General features: G+C 38.0%; 1 protein-coding gene across 1 annotated transcript in view; it reads right to left on the reverse strand.

Moving 5' to 3' along the window:
* doc2a (double C2-like domains, alpha) overlaps window positions 1-25,430 on the reverse strand; it is a 54,464-nt gene that overhangs the window by 22,583 nt on the left and 6,451 nt on the right. Inside the window, exons 2-4 of the mRNA XM_023273737.3 lie at window positions 15,673-16,002; window positions 7,237-7,316; window positions 725-799 (exon numbers count right to left, since the gene is read on the reverse strand). Coding sequence (XP_023129505.1) covers window positions 725-799; window positions 7,237-7,316; window positions 15,673-15,997 — 480 coding nt within the window. The 5' untranslated portion in view covers window positions 15,998-16,002. The remainder of the gene's footprint in view (window positions 1-724; window positions 800-7,236; window positions 7,317-15,672; window positions 16,003-25,430) is intronic.

Raw genomic sequence — 25,430 nt, forward strand, 5'->3', positions numbered from 1 at the left:
TTACAAAAAAATAATTTGCATATTTGAATAAAAAACATTCAAAAATTTTAAATACTCACACAAAAAATATGTTTTTGTAAATAGTTGTAATTGTAACAGTTTTAAAGTATCTAAATTAGCAAAAATATTATTTTCCATCTGTATTTGTTTTTTGTCATTAAGTGAAAGACATATTGTATGTTTTAGAAATAAATCTTTAAAACAGATGTTTAAACTGTTATTTACATGAGTTGTATTTTTAAATGGATATATTTAAACTTAATTTACAGATTTTATCAGTTTTGTTTGTAAACAAAAAAGTAGTGTCCACCTTTTTAAAAGAAAATCCAACAAAATATGTACTTTTATAAACAGTAGGTTGTTCTTCTTAAAATGTTTACAATAAAATTACAGTTTTGCTGTATTTTAATAATTCCCTGTTTATAGAAAATCTTTAGCCCCCAAAACTGTAAATAACATCCACATCAAAATATGTGTTTTTACTGATAGTAAATTGTTCTTTCATTTAATAAAAAGGAACAGTTTACTATTTCTGTGTAAATTATATAAAACAGATATCTGACTTTTTCCCAGTTTTTACAGTTTTAACGTTTTTTTTCCATCCTTACTGCTGAATATCTACTGATTTTTTACAGATTTTTTTCTTTGTTTTTTACAGTGCTGTGTGGAAACTGGAGCCATATTATATAATTTAATTCTAATAATTAATTCTGGTGAGTCTCACCTTACAGGCTCCAGGCAGCAGGTGCAGTTTGACGTACGGATCGGCCAAACCGTTGAAGTCCATCGGCTTCAGGCCCTGAAGACACAAAACATCAGGAGATGATCCCAGAACACTCACATTTAGTCAAAGTTTTAGGTTAAAAGACAAAATTATGAGCAAACTGGGAAGAATTTCAGCTTTTCTTTGTTACCGAAAATTGAAATTCTCCAGTTTTTAAACAGTCGCTCTGACAAAAGTACATTTTCTCCAAAAACACCTAAAAAATGACTCAATTTATCAGCCAAACAAAAAAAAAATCCATTAAAAAATCATCTAAATGTCCAACTTTCTGATGTTCCCTAAACTCTTAATAAAACATGAGCTCCACTAAAAGAACATTTGGTAGATTCTGGGTGTCTTTTCCAGTTTGCTGCTCCATTGTTCTGTATGTTCGTCTTCGTTAATTAAATTGGGCTGATTAATGATTCGTGTCGGAGATGATTCATCGGTGACTCACTTCAACCTCCGAAGCCCAAAAACCCACTCAGCGATTTTAAAGATGTCTTAGCTTCAAAATAAAACCTACAAAATATCAACATTTATCAGCCACAAACTGCAAAAACACAGAGAATTGTAGGATTTTAAACTTTCCTACAGTCCTTGAACATGTCGTATGAAAAATGAACCAAATCTGAGCTTTAAATTGCGAATTTTTTCCCTCAAAATCATTTCATTTACATGTTTCATTAAAATATTGACCAAAAATAAATCCTAAATAGTGTGAATTTGCAAAAAATAAAATAAAATAATAATAATAATAATAATAATAATAATAATAATAGTAATAATAATAATAATAATAATAATAATAATAATAATAATAATAATAATAATTTTTTAAAAATGTAAATGAAAATAAATTCTAAATGAATATTTTTGTCTTTAATTCTACTAGACATTATCTGTAAATTTTGTAAAACAGACAAATTGTTTTAAAAATCAGATTTTTAATTTTTTTGTATTTTTTTAATCTTGAATATACTTAATTGTCATTTCTGAAAGAAAAAAAAAGAAAAAAAGGGGGAATTCATTTTTTTAATTGTTTTTTCTGCAGTTTTTCAAGTTGTAATTTAACAAAACAGGGAAATCTGTAAAATAACATTAGAATCTTCATCTACAAAATTTTAATATAGCAAATTTTTTGAGTGTTTATTTTCTCAGGGATTAAAAAGAATGTCATTAACGTCTTTATATCTCTTAATGTAAAGGAGAAGCAATTAAATCTGGTTCTGTGTTGTTTACATGAACTTTAAATCAGGTGGAACTAAACACAAAAATTAGGAATAACTGGATTGAGGAAAATATAGAGCAGAGCAGCAATTTTATTGACATAGTTTTGTTCTTCACTGATTGAATGCAGCAGTTACGGTATAAATTTTATAGATCAGACTTCCAGCAGTTTAAAGCAGGTTCTTCCTGGTGGACTCGTCAACACATCTTCATGACTGATTGCTCCTAAATTTCCTCCAACAGCTCTGACATTTGCAGTGACAGCAGCCAAAGAGGTTTTCTTTCTGCCTCCACAGAGTTTTTAATGAGACCGAGGAACATGAGGAACATGACCTTCTAGATGAATAAAGAATCCAATCTTCATGTGACACACATGATCAACTCATGTTTGGTCCAATTACACTTCCTGCAACTCTGCACTGGATTTCACTGGAAACCTCTTCGAGTATCAAAACGTGACTATTTAACTACTCTGGTGGTGTTTGTAGCTGATTAGCTTAAATTAAACTGCTTCACAGTTTCCCCTTTTGTTGCTTTTCAGCATTGAATCATGGTCATTTTAAAGTGGCTTTGTGGTCGTTCTCCAGGATTTCTCTAGACTTTGCTGCATTCATTTTACCCTCTACCTTTACAAGCCTTCCAGAACCTGCTGCTGAGAAACATCATGATGCTGCCACCACCATGTTTCACATCATGATGCTGCCACCACCATGCTTAATATCATGATGCTGCCACCACCATGTTTCACATCATGATGCTGCCACCACCATGCTTAATATCATGATGCTGCCACCACCATGTTTCACATCATGATGCTGCCACCACCATGCTTAATATCATGATGCTGCCACCACCATGTTTCACATCATGATGCTGCCACCACCATGCTTAATATCATGATGCTGCCACCGCCATGTCTCACAGTGAGGATGGTGTTTGTGATGATGTTCAGTGTTTAATGTTTCTCTTTCTTGCTCAGTCTCTCAGTTTTTGAGGATTTCCTGCTCTCTTCAGATTTACTCATGTTCTATATTCCTTCCAATTTGTAATGATGGATTTAACTGGATTCTAAGAGACATTCAGTAACTTGGAAATTTTCTTGAATCATCTCCTGACTGATGCTTTTCAACAACTTTTTCTCAGAGTTTCTTGGAGTGTTCTTTAGTCTTCATGGTGTAGCTCTATCCAGGAGTATTGATCCACCAGTGACTGAAAAGAGTCTTTATTTTGTGTGAATTTTTGTCAGAAAAGCCTAATTAAATTGACCATTATTTGATGTTAAAAATCAAAGGTTAAAACTTCCATGTGAGGTGAATACTACTGGTTTATGTGTTCACAGCTGCTTCCTCATAATGTTTCTATCAGACCTGTAAAATCTAAATTATTCTGCTGAAACCTGGAGTTGCTGTTGTCCACCTCCGCACACAGTGAAGTATCTGAACAGAGTTAATCCACCTGTTTCTTCACTCTGCTGCAGAAATGATGCCAGGAGGGAAATCACAGACGTTCAAGTGTTCACTCCAAATCAGAAAACACCGGAGGACAGAAAGATGGAGAAGCTTGGTGACAGCAGGCCCGGATTACCTCCCACCTCTGAGATAATGAAGCAGTTTCAGCCTCAATGGTGTTTGTTTCTCTGTGTGAAACTGCTGCAAAAGTGTCAAAACTGCAACACGTAGGAAAGCAGCTGCAGGCAACACAAACATCTAGAAAATTCAGACTTTCTCCGCAATCTAAAGTCCTGCAGCTCGATGGAAACAGAACAACATGAAGGAGAAGGAGTTCAGAAATGTCTTCTGCAAAGTTATAATGCTATAAATTATAAATCAAGACAAGTACAGAATTTTCAGTTTATTTTACATAATTTGATTAGAGCAAGTGGTACTTTTGGCAAAAAAGTCATAGAAATATTTTTAAAAATGCCAAAAGATGAAAAACGACATACCAACTTGCAAAAAAGATTCAAAAATTACACAAAAATGTGCAAAAAATAGCATATAAAGGTGAAAAATGCACAAAAAGATGAAAAATGACATAAAAATTTGCACAAAAAATTCAAAAATGACATTAAAAGGTGCAAAAATGACATTTAAGGTGAAAAATAAACAAAAAAGATGAAAAATGAACTAAAACCTTTTACAAAAGATTCGAATATGACACAAAAAAGTGCAAAAATGGCAAAAAAATGTGAAAAAAATTGCGGCAAAGTTTTAAAAAACACGTCAAAAAGACACAAAATGACATATAAAGATTCAAACAATTGCACAAAAAGATGCAAAAACAGCACACAATGTTATTGTGTTTTTTTTGAATGATTGTGTCTCAGTCTTTCTGTGGAAACACTGCCTGCAGTTCAACCTGAAAACTGGAGAATCAGTTGCATTAAGAGGCTCAACTTGCACCAGAATGATGGGAAGAGAAGAGTCTGGAGAAGAGAAGGAACTGCTCAAGATCCAAAAGATACCACCTTCTCAGTGAAGCATGGTGGTGGTGGCATCATGGCTGCCAATGGAATTGGTTCTCTTGTATTTATTGATCATTTAACTGCTGATAAAGGCAGTAGGATGGGTTCTGAAGTGTTTCAGGCAATAATATCTGCTCATATTCAGCCAAATGCTACAGAACTCATTGGACGGTGCTCAGAATTTGTTGTTTACTACAGAATCTGATTTGTTTTGGCTGAATTTTGAAATGAAACTGAAGAATAAAGTAGTTTTGACTGAACATAATAAATTTACTCTTGTTTAGGTTTTCTAACTAAACAGAACATCATGGTGATACATTCAAGGACTGTCAGAGAGTTTAAGATCAACGACACGTTCTGATAAATGAAGACATTTTCTTTAAAGCCGCCTTTTAAACCCTCGTGGGATTTTAGGCTTCAGACAGTTTTACAACATTCGAAGGTTCAGATTAGAGAGAAGAAGTTTCTCCTCATGATGAAACCTGGTTCCTGAATCTGCAGGTTTAAGCTGCTGCAGTCTGATCCTGGAATTAGATGGAAAGATTTACAGCTTGATGTCTCTTTACAGTTTCACTTTTTATTCTAGCACTCAGCTGCTGAGTGAGAGTTTCTTCTGAGTTATGAACCAGTGGGTCTGTTGAAGCCTCAGGTTGTTTTATTTTACATTCAGAAGATGTGACATCGATCTTTACTTTGTTTTACATAAAACAGAAACACCACTTTTCACACCAACTTGCTAAAATAAATGTTTAAATTTAAAGACTTTCCAAAGAAGTTGGATGAATAAACAAATGTAAGTTTAATCTCTGAACCCTAAAACCCAGCCACACATTTAAAAGGCAACAGAAAAGTTTTAAATCTGCAACGGTCCTTAAACGTATCATCTGTGATGTTTGGTTCCATCAGGAAAAATAACCAAATTTCAACTAAAAATCATGATTTATCTTCATAATCACTTCGTCTAAAAGTGTTTTTTAAGGAAAAATAACTTTTTTGCTTCCTGGTTTTTCTCATTTGGTGTTTTGTTTTCCTTATTTTGTCTCTAATTTTTGTGAAATTGCAGCTTTGAAATACAGTGAATAGACTCAGGTCCATAAATATTTGGACATTGACAGACCTTTCAGCATCTCAACTCTATTCACCACCACAATGGATCTGAAATGAAACAATCAAGATATGCTTTAAGTGCAGACTTTCAGCTTTAATTTGAGAATATTTACATCCAGATCAGGTGAACAGTGTAGGAATTATGACATATTTTATATGTGCCCTCCACCTTTTAAAGGACCAAAAGTAATTGGACAGCTGGCTGCTCAGCTCCTCCATGGCCAGCTGTGTGTTATTCCCTCATTATTTCATACACAAGGAGTAGATGTAAGGTCTAGAGTTCATTTCAAGTTTGGAATCTGGTGATGTCAACTCTCAAAATGAAGTCCAAACAGCTGAAGCAAGTCATCATTAAGCTGAAAATCCAAACAAACCCAGCAGAGAGATACAAAAAATATTAGATGTGGCCAAATCAACTGTTTGGTACATTCTAAAAAAGAAAGAATGCACTGGTGAGCTCATGGAAAGACCATGGAAACAAGTGTGACAGATGACAGAAGAATCCTTTCCCTGGTCAAGAAAAACCCCTTCACAGCAGGTGGTGAGATCAAGAACTCTCTCCAGGAGGTTGGTGTGCCTGTGTCAAAGTCAACAATTAAGAGAAGACTTCAGAGTGAATACAGAGGCTTCACTACAGGCTGTCAACCACTGGTGAGCCTCAACAACAGGAAGGTCAGATTAGAGTTTGCTTGAGCAGTTCTGGAACAACATCTTATGGACAGAGGAGACAAAGATCAACTTGTACTAGAATGATGGTAAGAGAAGAGTCTAGAGACAGGAAAGAACTGTTCAACATCCAAAGCATACCACTTCATCAGTGAAGCATGGTGGTGGTAGTATCATGGCCTGTGCATGTATGGCTGCCAATGGAAATGGTTCTCTTATATTATAAGAGAACCATATATATTTTTTATATATATATAAAAGCATCATGATGCTGCCACCACCACACCTCACATCATGATGCCGCCACCACCGTGCTTCATATCATGATGCTGCCACATCATGCTTCACATCATTTAACTGCTGACAAAAGCAACAGGATGAATTCTGAAGTGTTTCAGGTAATATTATCAGCTCATTCTCAGCCAAATGCTTCAGAACTCATTGGATGGTGCTTCACAGTGTAGATGGACGATGACCTGAAGCATACTGAAGCAAACCAAAGATTTTTTTAAAGCAACGAAGTGGAATGTTCTGCAATAACCAAGTCAGTCACCTGACCTGAATCCAGTTGAGCATGCATTTCACTCGCTGAAGACAAAACTGAAGGAAAAATGCCCCAAGAAGAAGCAGGAACTGAAGACAACAGCAGTAGAGGCCTGGTAGGGCATCACCAAGGACCAAACCCAGCATATGGTGATGTCTATCCAGACTTCAGGCGACAAAATATTAAAAGTGACAGTTAAATTTATGACTATGTTAGTTTGTCCAACTATTTTTGGTCCCTTGAAAAGGTGGAGGGCACATATAAAATGTGTTATATTCCTACACCTTTCACCTGATTTGGATGTAAATATCCTTAGATTAAAGCTGAAAGTCGACACTTAAAGCACATCTTGATTGTTTTATTTCAAATACAAACTTGTGTCAGTGTCCAAACATTTATGGACCTGACTGTACTTCTGACAGGTGTAATCAGACTACATGTAATCAGACTACTTGCTCTCACCTTGGCTCTCTTTACGGTGCAGTGCAGTTCGCTGGAACTTTGATCGTAGCGCAGCTCAAACTCCAACGTTCCCAAAGCAGCTGCACAAAAACAACACACAATCAGCACAAGTCATCAGACGACACGAGCGTCGCACACAGAGGAGATGTTCACAGTGTGTCAGAGTTAATTGAAAGCAAGGGAGAGAACAGAGATGTGAGGCTGGAAATCTAATTCATTAAAGCAGCATCTGTCACACTGAGACAAATACGACACGACAACACAGGAAGCCCTTTTAACGCACAACATAAGCGTTGAAAAGTGAGAAAAATGAGACACAAAATGAGAAAAGTAAAACAAACTGAGGAAAGTATGGAGAAAAATTTGATTAAAAAAGGACAAAGATGAGACACAAATGAGGAAAATAAGATGCAAAATGAGAAATATGACATAAAAATGGAATAAAAAAGACACCAAAGTAGGAAAACTAGACACAATATGAGGTAAACGAGACACAAAATAAGAAAATTCAGATGCAAAATGAGAAGAATGAGACACAAAACCAGAAAGCCAGACACAAATAACAAAAACAAGACACTGAATGAGAAAAAAAGAGAACATTAGAAATATGAGATTAAAAACGGGGGGAAAACATCAAATCTGACATAAAATGAGAATAACGAGACACAAAATGAAAAAGTTGTGAAACATAATGATGCAGACAAGACACAAAATAGGAAAAAATTTGAAAAATGAGACACAAATAACGAAAATCACACTAAATGACAAAAAAAAATTGACCAAAAAAAACTAAATGGAAAAAAATGGGAAAAAAATGACACAAAATGAGATAAATGAGAAGTGAATTTAGAATAAGAAGACCCCAAATGAGACACAAAATGAAAAAGTTATCAAACAAAATGAGGTAAACAAGACACAAAATACGAAAATTAACATGAAAAATGAGAAAAATGAGACACAAATAAAGAAACATGCTAAATGAGAAATAACTGACACAAAATAAGAAAAATTTTACAAAAAATTAAACCCAAAATTTAAAAAAATGAAAAAGAAGGCACAAATGAGATGAATGAGAAACAAAATTTGAAAAATAAGACCTTAAATGTGGAAAACCATACACACAATGAGAAAATAAGGCATAAAATGCGGTAAACAAGACACAAAATAGGACACGAGATGAAAAAAATTAGACAAATAAAAAAATACACAAAGTGAGAAAACCCAGACAAAAAACCCAAAATAGAAAAAATGAGAAAAATGAGACACAAAATGAGAAAGATTGACAAATTTAAAAAATTACACTTCATGAAAGAAAACAGACACAAAATGAGAAACATTAGACAAAAAACCTAAATCTAATGAGAGTAGAAAAACAGACACAAAATGAGAAAAAATGAGACACAAAATGAGAAAAACCAGATGTAAAGTAGAGTAAAAGATGTCCACGGTGTGTCTGAGCTAATCAAACAGAGATGTGAAGCTTCAGGATGTGAATCTGATTTATTCAGCAGCATCTGTCACTCTGACAACAACACAACACGGCAACAGAGGAAATCCTCTTACAGCAGAGCATACGTGATCACACGCAGTGAAACATGTGAAGACATCAAACGAGCTGGAGTTCTTCCAGTTACACAACATGATTTACACATGATTCATGTGGATTCAAATGTTATTTTAGGATGTGGCTTCATGAATACACACTGCAGCTACACAAAAACACTGATGGGACACACTGTCAGCTGAAGACGTAGAGAGGAACGCACAAAATAAACACAAAATTACCACAAAATACACAAAATTATAACAAAGAGACACAAGATGAGTATAAAGAGACACAAAATGACTGCATAGACACAAAACAACAATAAAGATACAAAACTGACGCAAGACACAAATGACCACAGAGACACAGAACGACAACAGACACGAAACAATCACAGTCACAAAATAATCACAAAGAGAAACAAAATGACCACACAAGACTCAAACTATGAAGAGACACAAAAGAACCACAAAGAATCACAAAACAACCACAAAAAGACACAGAATGACTACAAAGAGAGACACAATGACCACAATGAGACACAAAAAAACCACAGACACAAAACAAGCACAAATAGACACAAAATGACTACAAAGAGAGGCAGAAAAATACTACAGAGACACAAAATAACCACAAAGAGACACAAAATAACTACAAAGAGACACAAAATAACTACAAAGAGACACAAAATGACCACAAAGAGACACAAACTAACTACATTCTAAAGGATGGTTCTCACCAGCTCTCAGAAGTTCTAACTAGTATCCTCAACCTCTCCTTGGTGCATGCTACTGTCCCAGCCTGTCTCAAATCTGCTACCATCATCCTGGTGCCCAAGCAATCCAACATCTGCTCCCTCAATCATGACAGACCGGCAGCCTTAACTCCAACTGTCTCAAAAAGCTTTGAGAGACTTGATCTGGGCCACATGAAGGCAACTCTCTCCTCCACCTTAGACCAGACTCTGTAAGTCTACAGAGCCAACAGATCCACAGAGGACATCCTTAAACACTGTGCTCCACTCTGCCATGTCCTACCTGGAGCACCAAGAGTCATATGAGAAGCTGATGTTTGTTGTTCGACCAAATGTAATGTTTAATTCGGTCAAAAACACCGTCCGCCATTGCCGCCGCATGGCTGTGACGCTACCGACGGTTACCGACGGTTGCGCTGTCGTGTCGGCGCCGACACGCTCGTAAATAAAGGGTTATTTATTTTATAATTTATATGTCTTCATGCTGTCCGCTCCGCTGCCAACATAGACACAATACACACCGGTCTTTCCTCGTCTCCCACCGTAGTCACAGTGAAGCCAAACGGCCCGCCACTGTTAAATGAATGTAGAGGAGAACACTGGAAAGGAGGGATGAGGTGGGGATAAAATTGATGAACAGAGGAAGCTGTCAAGATTATTGTTCAGAAATTTCACTAGCAGTCTCTATAAATCCAAAGTTTAGTCATCAGTATTTGCTTGGTAAACATATTACTTTAAATTGACAGGATGAGATGGATTCATTATTTTCATGTATTTATTTTAAGGGTAATTAAAGTGTTACAGGCCCTGACCTAAATGAGCGTACAAAAAAAAAATCATTGTTTTTTTTGGTAAAAGAAACAAATACAATTAAAGGCTCAATTATATACAACCTCCAGAGACCAGACCTCAGCCCCATCATTAATATAGGAGCTTTGCAGAAAATTAATCCAATTCTGGACAGAAATAAATGCTGTGGCATTGCAGAATCTTATCGAAACGATGCCAAACTCAAAGGTAAAGGCGGTTCAACAAGATATTAGTGTGCGACTTTTTTTTGGAGGGGCAGTGTATTACAGCTGCAGTTTTTTAAAAAGCTCAGCAAAGACCACACTTTTTTTAGGACACCGTGGAATAACCGCATCTCTGCCAGTCTGCTGAAGATCATTTATCTCTGGTAGACTCACTAGAGAATGTAGTGACCTACTCCACCATGTCATGGTTTGGAAACTGGTCAGGGTTGGGGTTAGAGGCAGATGGGGCAGCTCTCCAAACGGTGGTTGACTCGGCACAGAAAAGTCATTGGACTGTGCTTCCCCCCTCCATCAAAGCTACAGTGACAACACTCCCCCTATCCATCAGGTCTTCACATTACTAGCCCCTAGAAGGCGCTACAGGGCCAGAAAGTGCCCTAGCACAAGATTCAGAGACAGTTTCTACCCCTCAGATATCCAAGAAGTAAACTCTCGGTCTCCTATCCCACATTACTTATTTTATCCTGTATTTGTGTGTGCATGTGTGTGACAGATGACTGTTGTGAGAGCTGTTTTTAAATTTTATTGTATTAACGTCAATGCAATGACAATGAAGACAATTCAGTTCAACTCAATTCAGAGACACAAAATGACCACAAAGAGACTTAAAACAAACACAAAAAGACATAAAACAGCCACAAAGAGACACACACCATGCAGTGTTCTAATGTTGTGGCTACTCTGTGTGTAGTAAAATGTGTCGTCCTGCCCAGTGAGTCTGTTGTCGTGTCTCTGTGTCTTTATTGTTGTGTTGCGTCACGTCTCAGAGTTTCACTGCAGCAGCGAACATTAAAGTGAATAAAGAAGCAGTGAGCATTAGTCTGACAGGCGATGTCTGCAGGACCCTCAGAGGACGAACCCTCTTTGTGTTTTCTGTTTGATCAGAGTGTCAGGTTCCTCTGATCACAATAAACGTCATCCAGCAGCAAAGACACACAAACCTCTCGTCAGGTTTGCATGTGGATCAGCTGCTCAGTTTGTTGTCATTTAGCATCGACACAAACAGTGATCACTGCAACAAGCTATATGAAACCACTACATCTTCTGAATGATGAAGCTGCAACGTGACAACCACATGTCAGACGCTTCAAAGAGAAGAAACGCACAAATAAACAGAACCACAAAGAGACAAAATAATCAAAAAGAGAAAATAGTATCATAGAGACACGACAAATCTACAACCAAATGTAAAATTACAATAAAGATTCAAAAAACAATCACAAGAAGATATTTTTATTAACAAAATCCATATGTAAGGACACAAAACAACACCAAAGAGACCCAAAACAACCACAAAATACACAAAATAACCACAAAGAAGCAAAACGACAACAGAAGAGACAAAACAACAAAGAGACACAAAACAACCACAAAGGGACACAAGACAACAACAAAAGATGCAAAACACCAACAAAGAGATGCAAAATAACCACAAAAGATCCAAAACACCAAGAAAGAGACACAAAACAACCACAAAAGATGTAAAACAACAACAAAGAGACACAAAACACCAAGAAAGAGACACAAAACAACCACAAAAGATGCAAAACACCAAGAAAGAGACACAAAACACTAAGAAAGAAACACAAAACACCAAGAAATAGACACAAAACAACAACAGAGACACAAAACAACCACAAAAGATGCAAAACACCAAGAAAGAGACACAAAATAACCACAAAGGATGCAAAACAACAACAAACAGACACAAAACAACCACAAAAGATGCAAAACACCAACAAAGAGATGCAAAATAACCACAAAAGATGCAAAACAATCACAAAGACACACAAAACAACCACAAAGAGACACAAGACAACAACAAAAGATGCAAAACACCAACAAAGAGATGCAAAATAACCACAAAAGATCCAAAACACCAAGAAAGAGACACAAAACAACCACAAAAGATGCAAAACAACAACAAAGAGACACAAAACACCAAGAAATAGACACAAAACAACCACAAAAGATGCAAAACAACAACAAAGAGACACAAAACACCAAGAAAGAGACACAAAACAACCACAAAAGATGCAAAACACCAAGAAAGAGACACAAAACACTAAGAAAGAAACACAAAACACCAAGAAGTAGACACAAAACAACAACATAGACACAAAACAACCACAAAAGATGCAAAACACCAAGAAAGAGACACAAAATAACCACAAAGAATGCAAAACAACAACAAACAGACACAAAACATCCACAAAAGATGCAAAACACCAACAAAGAGACACAAAATAACCACAAAAGATGCAAAACAATCACAAAGACACACAAAACAACAACAAATTAAACCAACCAACCATGAAGAGACACAAAACAAACACATCTTATTTGAAGCAAGTAAATTCACAATGAAAATATTTGCTTTTACACTTTTGTGTCAGAAACTGGAGGCAGGCGGCTCTTTTCTTCGAGTAAACAACACGATTCATCTCCTACTATAATTGTACAACAGGTTTGTTCTGAAGAGGAGCTTTCAGAGGCTGTAAATGAGAAAGAACTAAACCAAAACAACATGAGGGCGTTCGGTAGAGCAGCACACTGTCAGCTCATTACTGCTGTTTCTCCTTTATTTGTTCAAATTTGATCAAACTGGTGCCTTTCAAAGCAGCCGAATTATCTGTTAGCAGCTCCTGTCTGTAATGAATCTAAAAGTCTTGAAAACGACCACCGAATTACTGTGAAACTGAAGAAGAACCAAATTATAGAGATTCTCTGGCTGGTTGTGTTTTTCAGGTCTGTGCTGCTGAATGTTGAGGTCTATTGCAGACTAACATCTTCTAGTTTCATGCAGCTGAAAACTCGGTAAATTAGCCAGAGCCATGAGGAATATTCCACCAGCCACCTCCACCTGCAATGTTAATCCAGTCTTAGTGAAGGTTTAATGTTGTTTTCTCAACTAATAGTGAAAAAACAGCCACGAAGACACAAAACCAACACAAAAAGGTGGAAAAAAAGACACAAAAACTCCCACACAGGAACACAATTTGGCTACAAACAGATACAAAACAATCATAAAGAGGAGCAAAACAATCACAAAAACAAATTGATGAAAACAAGACACAAAACTACCACAAACACACAAAACAATTGCGAAGAGGTGCAAAACTAACACACAAAGATACAAAACAACTCCACAAAATCAGCATATTAAGATGCAAAACAACCAAACAATTTTCATCCACCCATCCATGTTCTTTCGCTTATCCACAGTTGTGTCGCGGAGGACGCAGATGAAGCAGGTCATTTCAGACGTTCCTCCCCATTAGCAAAGCTTTCCAGTTCTTCCTGAAGGATCTTGAGGCATTCCCAGGTCAGATGAGATATATAATCCCGCTACAGAGTTCTTGATCGACCCTGTGGTCTCCTCCCAAGTGGATTTGCTTGGAGAACATCCGGAGCAAATTTCCAAGAAGGCATCTGAATCGGATGTCTGAACCACCTATCTCACCCTATCTCTAAGGCTGAGCCCAGCCACCCTATGTAGAACACTAATTTCGACCACTTGGACCTGCGATCTTGTTCTTTCAGTCACTACCCAGAGCTCCTGATCGTAGGTGAGGGTTGGAGCGTAGATGGATTGGTAAATCCAGAGCTTCGCCTTCCGGTTCAGTTCCCTCTTCAGTATGATGGTCCAGTCAAACACCTACATTACTGCTGATGCTGCACCAAGCCTCCTGTCCATCTCACACTCCATTTTCCCGTCACTCGTGAACAAGATCACAAGATACTTAAACTCCTTTGCTTGGGTGAACAACTCCCCCCAACCCAGAGGGAGCAATTCAAAGTTTGTGAAAGAGAACCATGGCTTCGGACTTGGAGGTTCTGACTTGCATCCCAACCCTCACATTTGGCTGCAAACCGCTGCAGTGCTACTGAAGGTCTGATGAAGTCAACGGAACCACATCATCTACATAAAGCAGAGACACGATCCTAAACCGGTCCACAAACCGGACATCCTCCTACCCCAGCTGCACCATTAGAGCCATGAACACCACAAAGAGAATCAGAGACAAGGGGCAACCCTGGAGGAGTCTAGCATCCACTGGAAACGTGTCTGACTTTGTGCCTAAAATACAAACACAGCTCTCATTTTGGTTGTACAGGGACCCTATAGCTTGTATCAGTGGTACCCCATATTCTCGCAGTACCCGCCACAGAACGCCTTGGGCGCATGGTTGGAGGCTTTTTCCAAATCTGAGATTCAACAATCGAATAGAGCCTCCCTTCCAGCACCCTGGAGTCACTTTTCCCGTTTGGGGCTGAGTAGTGTAATACCGCAATAACTGGAGTCCACCATATGGTCCCCCTTTCTAAAAATGGAAACCACCACCCCTGTCTGCCACTCCACAGTCACCGTACCCAATGACAATGTGACTTTGAAGAGACATCTCAGCCCAGACAATCCAATAAGGTCCAGAGCCTTCAGCATTTTGCGGAGAATCTCATCCAAACCCGGTGCCTTACCACAGACGTGTTTCTTGACTACCTCTGCAAACTCTACCATGGATATCGCCAAGATTTGCCCGAGTCTTCGTGCTCTACCTCTTCAGCAGGGGACATGTTAACCAGGTCAAGGAGTTCCTCAAAGTGCTTTTTACAGCCCCGACAATGTCCCCAGTTCAAGCAGTCAGCAGTTGTGGGAGTAGAACAGGTCCAGAACCCATCTGTCTGATCCCAGCTCACGTTCTCTTTAAGTGGGGGAAATATCCAACACTCGGTGAATTCTGGCTTTACAACGACAGGGAGATCTGACATTGAAGAACACAGCCTGGACCAAGCCCCGCCTACCCTTCCTGATGAGTGATGTGTTACCAGAACCTCTACGAGGCCCACCAAAAGTGGACAAAAAGAAACAAATTGATGAGAACCACACACAAGGTAGTCGCAAAGACAGAAAGAAACATCACATAGAGACACAAAACAACCACAAAGACATTTAAAAGTCCACAGAGACACAAAATGACCAATGATAAAGAGCAATATGGTCACAGAGAAGCCAAATAACCACAAAGAGACAGAAAATAGCCACAAAGACTCACAAAAAAAGACACAAAGACACACACAGACACACACAGACAGAGGCTCACTGCAGTCGTCACTGTCGGAGCTGTGGATCTCCACCGACGTATCGATGCTGCTGGTCAGGGACAGAGACCCGCCGCCGCCTGGCCGACCCTCAGCCAGCAGAGGGGACAGCAGCTGGGGGCCTCCCATCCCCGAAGCCCCGGAGCCCGGACTGAGGGCCGGAGGGGGCGAGGTCGGGTTGGGGGACAGCGGGGTGGGGGAGGTGGGGGAGAGCCGGGGGAAGTAGGCGGAGATCTGACGGATGGGTCTGATTGGTCCGGGGCAGACGTCTATGGCCATGTGTTCCTGGATGGAGATGCTGAGCTTCTTTCCCCTCTGCACCGTCATAGAGTCTGGAAGCACAACAACAGATATCCAGTCAACAAGACGAATTCAAGACATCAGTTAGTGGCTTCTGACCAAACCACATGAGCTTCATCAGCAGATTCAAACCGAATTTCACGTGTCACGACCTTGAATTACCACGTCCCACCACAGGTGTTGCCAAAGAGAGAAAAAACTGAGATGATGGAGATGTTTAGTTTAACTTTAGTTTTGGTCCCCTTAAGTTTAGCTTAGCTTCACTTTAATTTACTTTAGTTTATTTTTAGTTTGCTTAAATTAATTTCAGCTGTACTTTGGCTTAGTTTAACGTAGATTTCTTTAACTCAAGATTATGTTAAGTAAGTTTAAATTAATTTCAGTTTAGTTTCCATTTAGTTTATTTTGAGATTGGTTAAGATCAGACAAAGTAGGAGTAGTTTAACTTAACTTATTTAGTATTAATTTAGTTCAGTTCAAGTAAGCTATTTTTTTAGCTTTATTTAATTAATGAATTGATTTACTTTACTTTAGTTTTTGCTCTATTTTAATTTAGTTTAGTTTAAGCGAGTTTAGTTTCTTCAGTTTATTTTTAGTTTACTAAAGTTTTTATAATTCTGCTTTAGTTTAGTCTTGTTTCGATAGGGCCAGTTAGGTTTAATTTAACTTGGGCTAAAATTAAGTTAACCTATATATTACAGGATGCAACTAGCAAAACAAGGAATGGAGTGTATTCTAAGAGTCCATATTCTGCTTTTTAGTTCCTCAAACAAATAGTGATTGCCTCTCTGCCAACACTCAGAGATGTAAGACATGTAAACATATTCTAGCAGAACCCAAAAGTCAACTAGTATACTTGTAAATTTTCATAAAGAAAGTTCTTTAAATGCATAAAAGTCTACAAGGAAAGTATCTTGGTGAAATGTGTATGAAGTTACATGTATACTAGACATTAGAATTTTTGCTCAATATAAAGTAACATTTTTATTTCACAGTTTCTGAAGCAAGGTTTCTGCTTTTTCATTTTCAGACTCAAAGCTGAGACAACTTTAATGTTAACACGTCTTGGTGATGAATCCGAGACAATACCCGAGTTTCAAGGTTTCACATTCAAAAGAATCTGCCAGAGACAAGAATCAGTACAGAGAAAGTTGTTGTAGGTGGATTCAGCTGATCTGACACGAGATGAAAACAAAGAGGTTTGGGACTAATTATCGCAGATTTTTCCCTCTTAGGAAAGGAAAGAAGTAACGGTCATCATCATTTCTGATGAGTCTGCAGAGGAACCCTGTTTGAACTGTTTTACAGTTTTTCTCAACTGATAAGACACTGTTCCTGAAAAATAGCACACATTTCCCAACACGCCGCACATTATTTTTTTTTATTTGAACACAATTCACAAAGCACTGCACACTTGTGTCAAAGCGCACTTTACTGTCAAAATCTGAACTTTGTTTTCAAAATTAAGACACGAAGCAAAACTAGGACACTGCACTGCTAAATACAAAACACTCCTCTCTCACTGTGTTTTCACATGAGGTGTAAAAAAAATGATACAGTCCTCAAAAATGACAACTTAAACACAAATGCATCCTATAAATGACTCAGTGGGGCCATTGCAGTGCCTGACTGTACATTACAAAATAAAAATAATGTTAGACAGAAAATACAGCACTGTATTGTACACAGTACAGTATGCAGATATTTACACCACGTCTGGATCAATTCTTTCAGCCTGGTCAGGCCACAGGACCTCATCAACATCACAAGCTATGTTTTATCTCCACATAGACAAGAATTCTTCTATAGGACTCAGAAAGGGAGAATATGGCAGCAGAAAAACCACAATAACTTGAGGGTTCATGTTGAAACATTAACAAATCAATAGTCCTCTATGAAAACTAACATTGTCCCAGATGTATTCATGTGTATCATCAGAATCCAACTGAAAAACTCTCTGGAACAAACACACACAAAACACAGAAAAATTCAGTCATGTACACTTTCTGTAATTTTACTGGCACTTGTGAACCAGAATAATACATAATACAGATTTTTTTTTACAGTATTCTCAGAACATTTCTGACTGCTTGTATTGTTCCAGTAAAGACATGTCACTGAAGTGACAAACAACATTTACATACATGTAAAGTAAACCACAATAAACCTGAAACCATTTACTTTATGCACCATCTTTACCATCTGCTGACCTTAACAACAGATTGCATTCTGAACAGCTAATGCAGGTTTTATAGTGTGCATTTCATTGGCAAAAGTATTTTCAGCTTTGACCTGTTGTGTCTTAATTGTGACAGCAGTGTTGGAACAGTGTCCCAATTCTGCTTCCTAGTGTTCACTTCTTGAAAAATGTGTGCTATGAGTAAAAAATGTGTTCAAATGAGCAAAAAACATGTTCAGTCTTTTGCAAAACGAGTGCAGGAGTTTTGGAAACTGTGCAAACCATGAATAGTGTCCAAAATTTGGACAGCAGTGTCCTGTTTTTGAGAAATGTGTGCAGTCAGCTGGAGGCTGTGTGCAGTGAATGGAATTTAGTGTCTTATCAACTGAGAAAAACTGTAATGCTCTCATTTTAGCACAGTGGGAAGGTTTTAGTGGAAAATTATTGACAGGAAAGTCAAGAAATAAATATGTGGAGAGCTCCATCTGATTCTGCATCTGTTTGGTAAAATCAATCACAGCACCACAGACAAGACAAATTAGATTTTCCAGCTGAATTATGTCACCTACTATCTATCTGAAGATATCTACCGACTATCTGAAAACTGAACAACATTAGAGATGAAAATTGATCCCAAACAAAGAAAATTGTTCGAACCACTCATTTAGTTCACTGAGGTTTTGGGATATTTTGCTTCTATGACACATTTTCTTTCAGATTAATACTCATTTATGTTTATTTTTCTACATTTTGTGTGCTAATTTATGCAAATTATTGCATCTTTAATTACTTGGTGATCCTAAATTTTGAATTGCTGATCTTGACTTGGTCTTCACTCAGGACTTGATGGACTTGACTTATGAATTGCTGATCTTTGAACCATGAAGTCCCAAATCAAAAACTAATGGTCAAAAAATCCAACAACCTTGAGTCAAGACCAACAACACCTGTGAAAAGGCCAACAAGTCGAGAACAAGTCCTGACCAACGAGTCATCAGCAGTCAGATCAGGAAGCCCCAACTTCCAAATTAAGACCAAAAGATTCCAAATCAGGATAGACAAGTTCTGAATCAAGTCCCAACTTAAATTTCAAGTCAACACCTGCAACCCTACCCAAGCCATGACCAACAAGTTCCCAGACCAAGACCAACATAGTCATGTTTAGCAGGTCCTGAGTCAACTCTCAAGTAAAATCCCAAGTTAAGACCAACAAATTGGAACCAACAAGTCCTGAGTCCAAGTAGTTCCAAGTAAAGAGTAACTAATCCTGAGTCTAGACTAATAAGTCCCAATTACAAGACCTGCAATTCCAAACTCAAAACCCAAATCAAAGACCAACAAGTATTAAGTCACAGCCAACAAGTCCACAGATCAACACCAGCATTTCTCAAAAGACGTGGAACAGAGACAGCAGCAATATGGACAGATCCAAGTTAAAACCCACCAAATCCCAAGGCTAGATAAACAAGTACCAAGTCAAGAGAAACAACACAACATGACCAACAAGTCCTGAGTTAAAACCACCAAGTCTCAAGACTAGAAAAGTCCCAAATCAGGAATATCAAGTCAGCAGTCAAAACAAACAAGTCTCCAGGCCAAGACTTGCAATTCCCAACTCAAATCCCAAATCCAAAACCAACAAGTCAAAATCTGCAAGTACCAAATCAAAGCCAACAAGTTGTGAGTCAAGACCAACATTTGAAGCCTAATAAGTATCAAGTCACAAGTAACAAGTCCCAAGTCAAGATGAACAAGTTAGGATCAGCAAGTATTAAGCCAAAACTGACAGGTCTGAACTTCAATCCCAAGTCAAGACCAACAACTCCTGAGTCACAACAATTAATTTCAGTCACCTTCCAGATAAAGACCAACGAGTCCAAACTCAAGTCTGACTCAAAACTAACAAGTGTCAAATTCAGACAAGCAAGTAATTCAAGACAAATGTACCTTAAACGTAATATTGAAGTGGACATAATAAGTGTTGGCTTGGTTTTGTTGACTGAATTGTCTAATATCACCACTTTAAAGTGAAGCAGAAACATCCCAATTTAACATTTCCACTTCTTCTCTCCAAAGAGTCTGCAGCAGTCGAGAGTCATTAAAGGAAACCTGAGCAGCTTCAACTCCACCATCTCTTCCTGATGTTAACGGAAACACCTAGTTCTGCTTATTTTCATTTTTTCTGAATACCGGTTCTGATGCAATTTGGGCCCAACAGTCTCGACGGGCCTCTGCAGGGTTCTGACAGCAGGTTTGTAATGAGGAGACGTCTGACACATGAAAAGAGGAAAAAGCAGCAAAAGCATCCGAATCAGAAGACTTCAAAGAAAAGCAGCGTGATGCAGGAAGACACTGAAGCTGAAGAAACAGGAGGTTCAACTGGAAAGATGTTTAAATATGAAATATATCCAAGCCAGAATCAGCCAGGTGTGCAAAGAGAGCCAGAGAACAAGGTCAAAGGAAAAAGAAAAAAAATCTGTAAAAATCTGACAGTAAAGGTAGCAGAAAAAATATGTTTGAAAATTCTGTAACACTATAAAACAGTGATGATAATGGCAAATATCTGTTAAATAATTATATTTTTAGATGATTTAATTACAGTAAAATAGTGTGATTTTATGGTCAAATGTTGTAAAAGAAATATTACCATAAAAACTGTAAAATACAAACAAACAATTGACAATACGGACAAACTTTAGTAAAAATAATGTTTTTTTTGGTGAATTTAAGTATAGTAGTATAATTTTACGAGTATGCATGGTAAAATAACAAATTACTATTTGTTAAAATACAGACTTTGATGGGAGTTTGTATGTAAATTAATGTTTTTTCCTATTATTTATTTACCTGTGTGTGACCTCACAAATGCGCTTCTGGAAGAATGGTCAAAAATTCCCATAAACACACTCCTAAACCTTGTGGACAGCCTTCCCAGAAGACTTGAAGCTGTTATAGCTGCAAAGGGTGGAACGACGTCATATTGAACCCTATGGATTAGGAATGGGATGTCACTTACGTTCATATGCGAGTCAAGGCAGGTGAGCCAATACTTTTGGCAATATGTATATATATATATATATATATATATATATATATATATATATATATATATATATATATATATATATATGAAGGGTTAAAAAAATTACAATATTTTTTAGCAATCTAGCCATCTGAACATTACAGTTTTTTTTTACCATTTGTCTTTTTCTATTGTGTGTTTATCCCTGAAATATTGAATATCCCAAAGTTTTATGTCAGAATCGTACCATATCATTCCTTGCATATATTACTGATATATGCTAATTCTGTTGATTTCCATAAATAACATAATTAGCATTAATCTGCACTCAGATTGCTTGATGGTGGAAGATCTTGCAGCTGTTTTGGGGTTTACAAAAGATGATGAATCCATTTAATAATTTACATTTTTAAAATTCACATTATTTACACTGGGCTTTCTTGATTCCTTCATGTAGGTCAAATGTATTTTGAGCAGAAATAACCCTGAAATTAGCTGAAACCTCATTGAAATTTGTTGAACTGGGTAGTGAAACAGGTCAGCATTGGGTTTAAACAGCAGTTTTTGAAATGTCATTATGCAGCGTCTGCATCAGTGCAGCAGCTTCTGAAATGTCGTCCATTGAGGTGATTATTACTATTTATGTTAATTATGCAAATTTCACAACATATGCAAGTTAGCATCTGGTGATATTTAAATACCAGAGAACCAAACTGCACATTTCCAACACAAAATTTCTGGATTTTCACTGCTGCTGCTTCGACTGTAATGAAAAAGTAAAGACTAATGTGTTTCCAGGACAGGATGGGAGGAATTATCTGTTAAAATTAGAATTACATCTTCCATGTTAGTCTGTATTTTTTTGTATTTTTAATTAAATCATCTTGATTTTTTTTTGACCAACCTGAACCCGTTTTTCCTTCTGGCAGTTTTATTTTTAAACCAATACTGAGCTTCTATTAGAATTTAGTCCTCATTTACAGGAAACTTTCATCTTTGTCCCTGTGAGGAGATTCATTTGCTCCTCATAGAAAATTAATAAGGTCAATTTAAGGCTTCTGCCATTTGTTCAGAACCAGGTCAAGCTAAGCATTTAAAATTTGCCTCTGGCTGAAACATTTTTCTTTTCTTTCTGCAGGATCCCAAAAAACCCAGAGTACCAAGTCAAGAGTTACACGTCCCAAGTCAGAATAACAAGTCCTGAATCAAAACCAATGAGATCCAACTTCCAAGTTAAAACCAAAAGGTTGGGCAAGTCCTTAATGAAATCTCAACTTAAATTCCAAATCAACACCTCCAAGTCATGAATCAAGACCAACCCAACCCAAGCCGTGACCAACAAATCATGTTTAGCAGGTCCCGAGTCAACCCTCAAAAAAATGTCAAGTTATGACCAGCAAATTGGGACCAACAAGTCCTGAGTCAAGACCAAGTAGTTCCAAGTCAAGAGTAAAAAATCCTGAGTCTAGACTGACAAGTCCCCATTACAAGACATGTGATTCCAAACTCAAAACCCAAATCAAAGACCAACAAGTATCAAGTCACAGCCAACAACACCAGCATTTCTCAAAAGACTGGAACAGAGACAGCAGCATTATGGACAGATCCGAGTTGAAACCACCAAATCTCAATGCTAGATAAACAAGTACCAAGTCAAGAGAAACAACACAACGTGACCAGCATGTCCTGAGTTAAAACCACCAAGTCACAAGACTAGAAAAACAAGTACAAAGTCAAGAGTAACAAGTCCCAAATCAGGAGCATCAAGTCAACAGTCAAAACAATCAAGTCTTCAGGCCAAGACTTGCAATTCCCAACTCAAATCCCAAGTCCAAAACCAACAAGTCAAAATCAGGACATACTCCCACAAATAAACCCACAGTTTCTGAGTCAAGATCAACATGTCAATACCAATAAGTCCCAAATCAAGACCACCAAGTCAAGATCAACAAGCCCTGAGTCAAGTCTGAACTCAAGTGCCAAGTCAAGATCAGCAAGCCCTTAAGTCAAGACCAATGAATATGAAGTCACAGCCATCAAGTCCACAGACAAAGACCAGCATTCCTCAAAAGACTGGAACAGAGACAGCAGCAATATGGACAGATCCAAGTTAAAACCACTAAGTTGTATGGCTAGATAAACAAGTACCAAGTCAAGAGAAACAACACAATGTGATCAACAAGTCCTGAGTCATAACCAACAAGTTCCCAGGCCAAGACCTGCAAATTCCTAGCTTAAATCCCAAGTCCCAGAGTTCCCCAAGTCCCCCAGAGTCTCAGATCAGATTGTCCAGATTTCATTTGGCTCCAAAGAAAAATACCATCAGTCATTCAGCATGGAAACAGCTGGTGTGAAAGCTTCTGAGATTATCCGTTGTACGAAATCTTCATCTAAACGCTCTGCATTTTATCTGTCTTTTTAAAAACATCTTCAGAATTACACTGTTTATCTGTAAAAACTGTAAGAATCATTAAATTTTCAATGTTCCGACAGTCCTTGAAATAATCATCTGTTTTAAAATCCAAGCTTAAGATTTTTAATATCTCATTAAAAAAACTATATGACAAGATATAAATGATAAAGAAATAAATGCAGCATGGCTCAAAAACAGCAAACAGAGCCATGGTTGCAGGACTTTATATGGCACTGAAAAATGAGTCCACAGTGAAGAAAAGTAGCTAAGAGGGTTTTTAAAAAAGCTGTCAGACACCATAATGGAGTAAAAACTACAATATTTCCCTTTGAACTGTAGTTGAGTGGGAAAATGGAAATACTCAAACACAAGTACCTCCAAACTGTACTTGAGCAAATGTTGGATCCACCACTGGTTTAGTGTTTTAGTGGTTCTCTGTGGTTCTCTCCAGGTTAATTTTAGCCCTGCAGCCCCCTCATTCATTTGAAGGCCAATGCTGCAGCAAAGACGCCATGACTGCAAACTAAACACAACATCATCCTGCAAACAGGCTGCTTTTAATTAGAACTGTATTTGCAACATGTGATATTCTTTATTTACTGGAAGAGACGCTGCTTCATTAAGGCTCTGCTCTGTTATTATTTCCACACTTCAAGCTCTGGCTGACACTTTCTGCTGGCAGATAAACAAACCCCCAACACCAGCCTGATCTCTGCACCAGCCTCAGGCTCTGCTGAAGACCTTTACAAAGTGGATTTAGTGGTCGAACGTGACGTCAAGAAACTACAAATCCTCAACAAGATATAACAGACGAAGGTGTCCAAGAAGAGCAGCTGCACTGACTCCACAGTGAATCATCCATCGGTTTCTGAACCAAACCAAACTATCTCATCAATGGTTTATTATACACTGAGAAGAGTATTTGCAATTTCTATCCATTATTTTCTGGTATAAATATACGAAAACATCAATGAAATGGTCGATGGAACCGTGAATAAGCATAACATTTCTATTTTCACATCATGATGTGAAACATGGTGGTGGCAGCATCATGACATGAAGCATGGTGGTGGCAGCATCATGACATGAAGCATGGTGGTGGCAGCATCATGACATGAAGCACACTGGTGGAAGTATCATGATGTGACATATGGTGGTGGCAGCATCATGATGCGAAGCACACTGGTGGAAGTATCATGATGTGACATATGGTGGTGGCAGCATCATGATGTGAAGCATGGTGGTGGCAGCATCATGACGTGAAGCATGGTGGTGGCAGCATCATGACATGAAGCACACTGGTGGAAGTATCATGATGTGACATATGGTGGTGGCAGCATCATGATGTGAAGCATGGTGGTGGCAGCATCATGACGTGAAGCATGGTGGTGGCAGCATCATGACGTGAAGCATGGTGGTGGTAGCATCATGACATGAAGCATGGTGGTGGCAGCATCATGATGTGAAACATGGTGGTGGCAGCATCATGATGTGAAGCATGGTGGTGGCAGCATCACGACGTGAAGCACGGTGGTGGCAGCATCATAAAGTGAAGCATGGTGGTGGCAGCATCATGACATGAAGCATGGTGGTGGCAGCATCATAAAGTGAAGCATGGTGGTGGCAGCATCATGACGTGAAACATGGTGATGGCAGCATCATGATATGAAGCATGGTGGTGGCAGCATCATGACGTGAAGCATGGTGGTGGCAGCATCATAAAGTGAAGCATGGTGGTGGCAGCATCATGATGAAGCACACTGGTGGAAGTATCATGATGTGAAACATGGTGGTGGCAGCATCATGATGTGAAGCATGGTGGTGGCAGCATCATGATGTGAAGCAT

The sequence above is a fragment of the Amphiprion ocellaris genome, chromosome 19 (assembly GCF_022539595.1).
Source record: "Amphiprion ocellaris isolate individual 3 ecotype Okinawa chromosome 19, ASM2253959v1, whole genome shotgun sequence".
In the NCBI taxonomy this organism is placed as follows: domain Eukaryota; kingdom Metazoa; phylum Chordata; class Actinopteri; family Pomacentridae; genus Amphiprion; species Amphiprion ocellaris.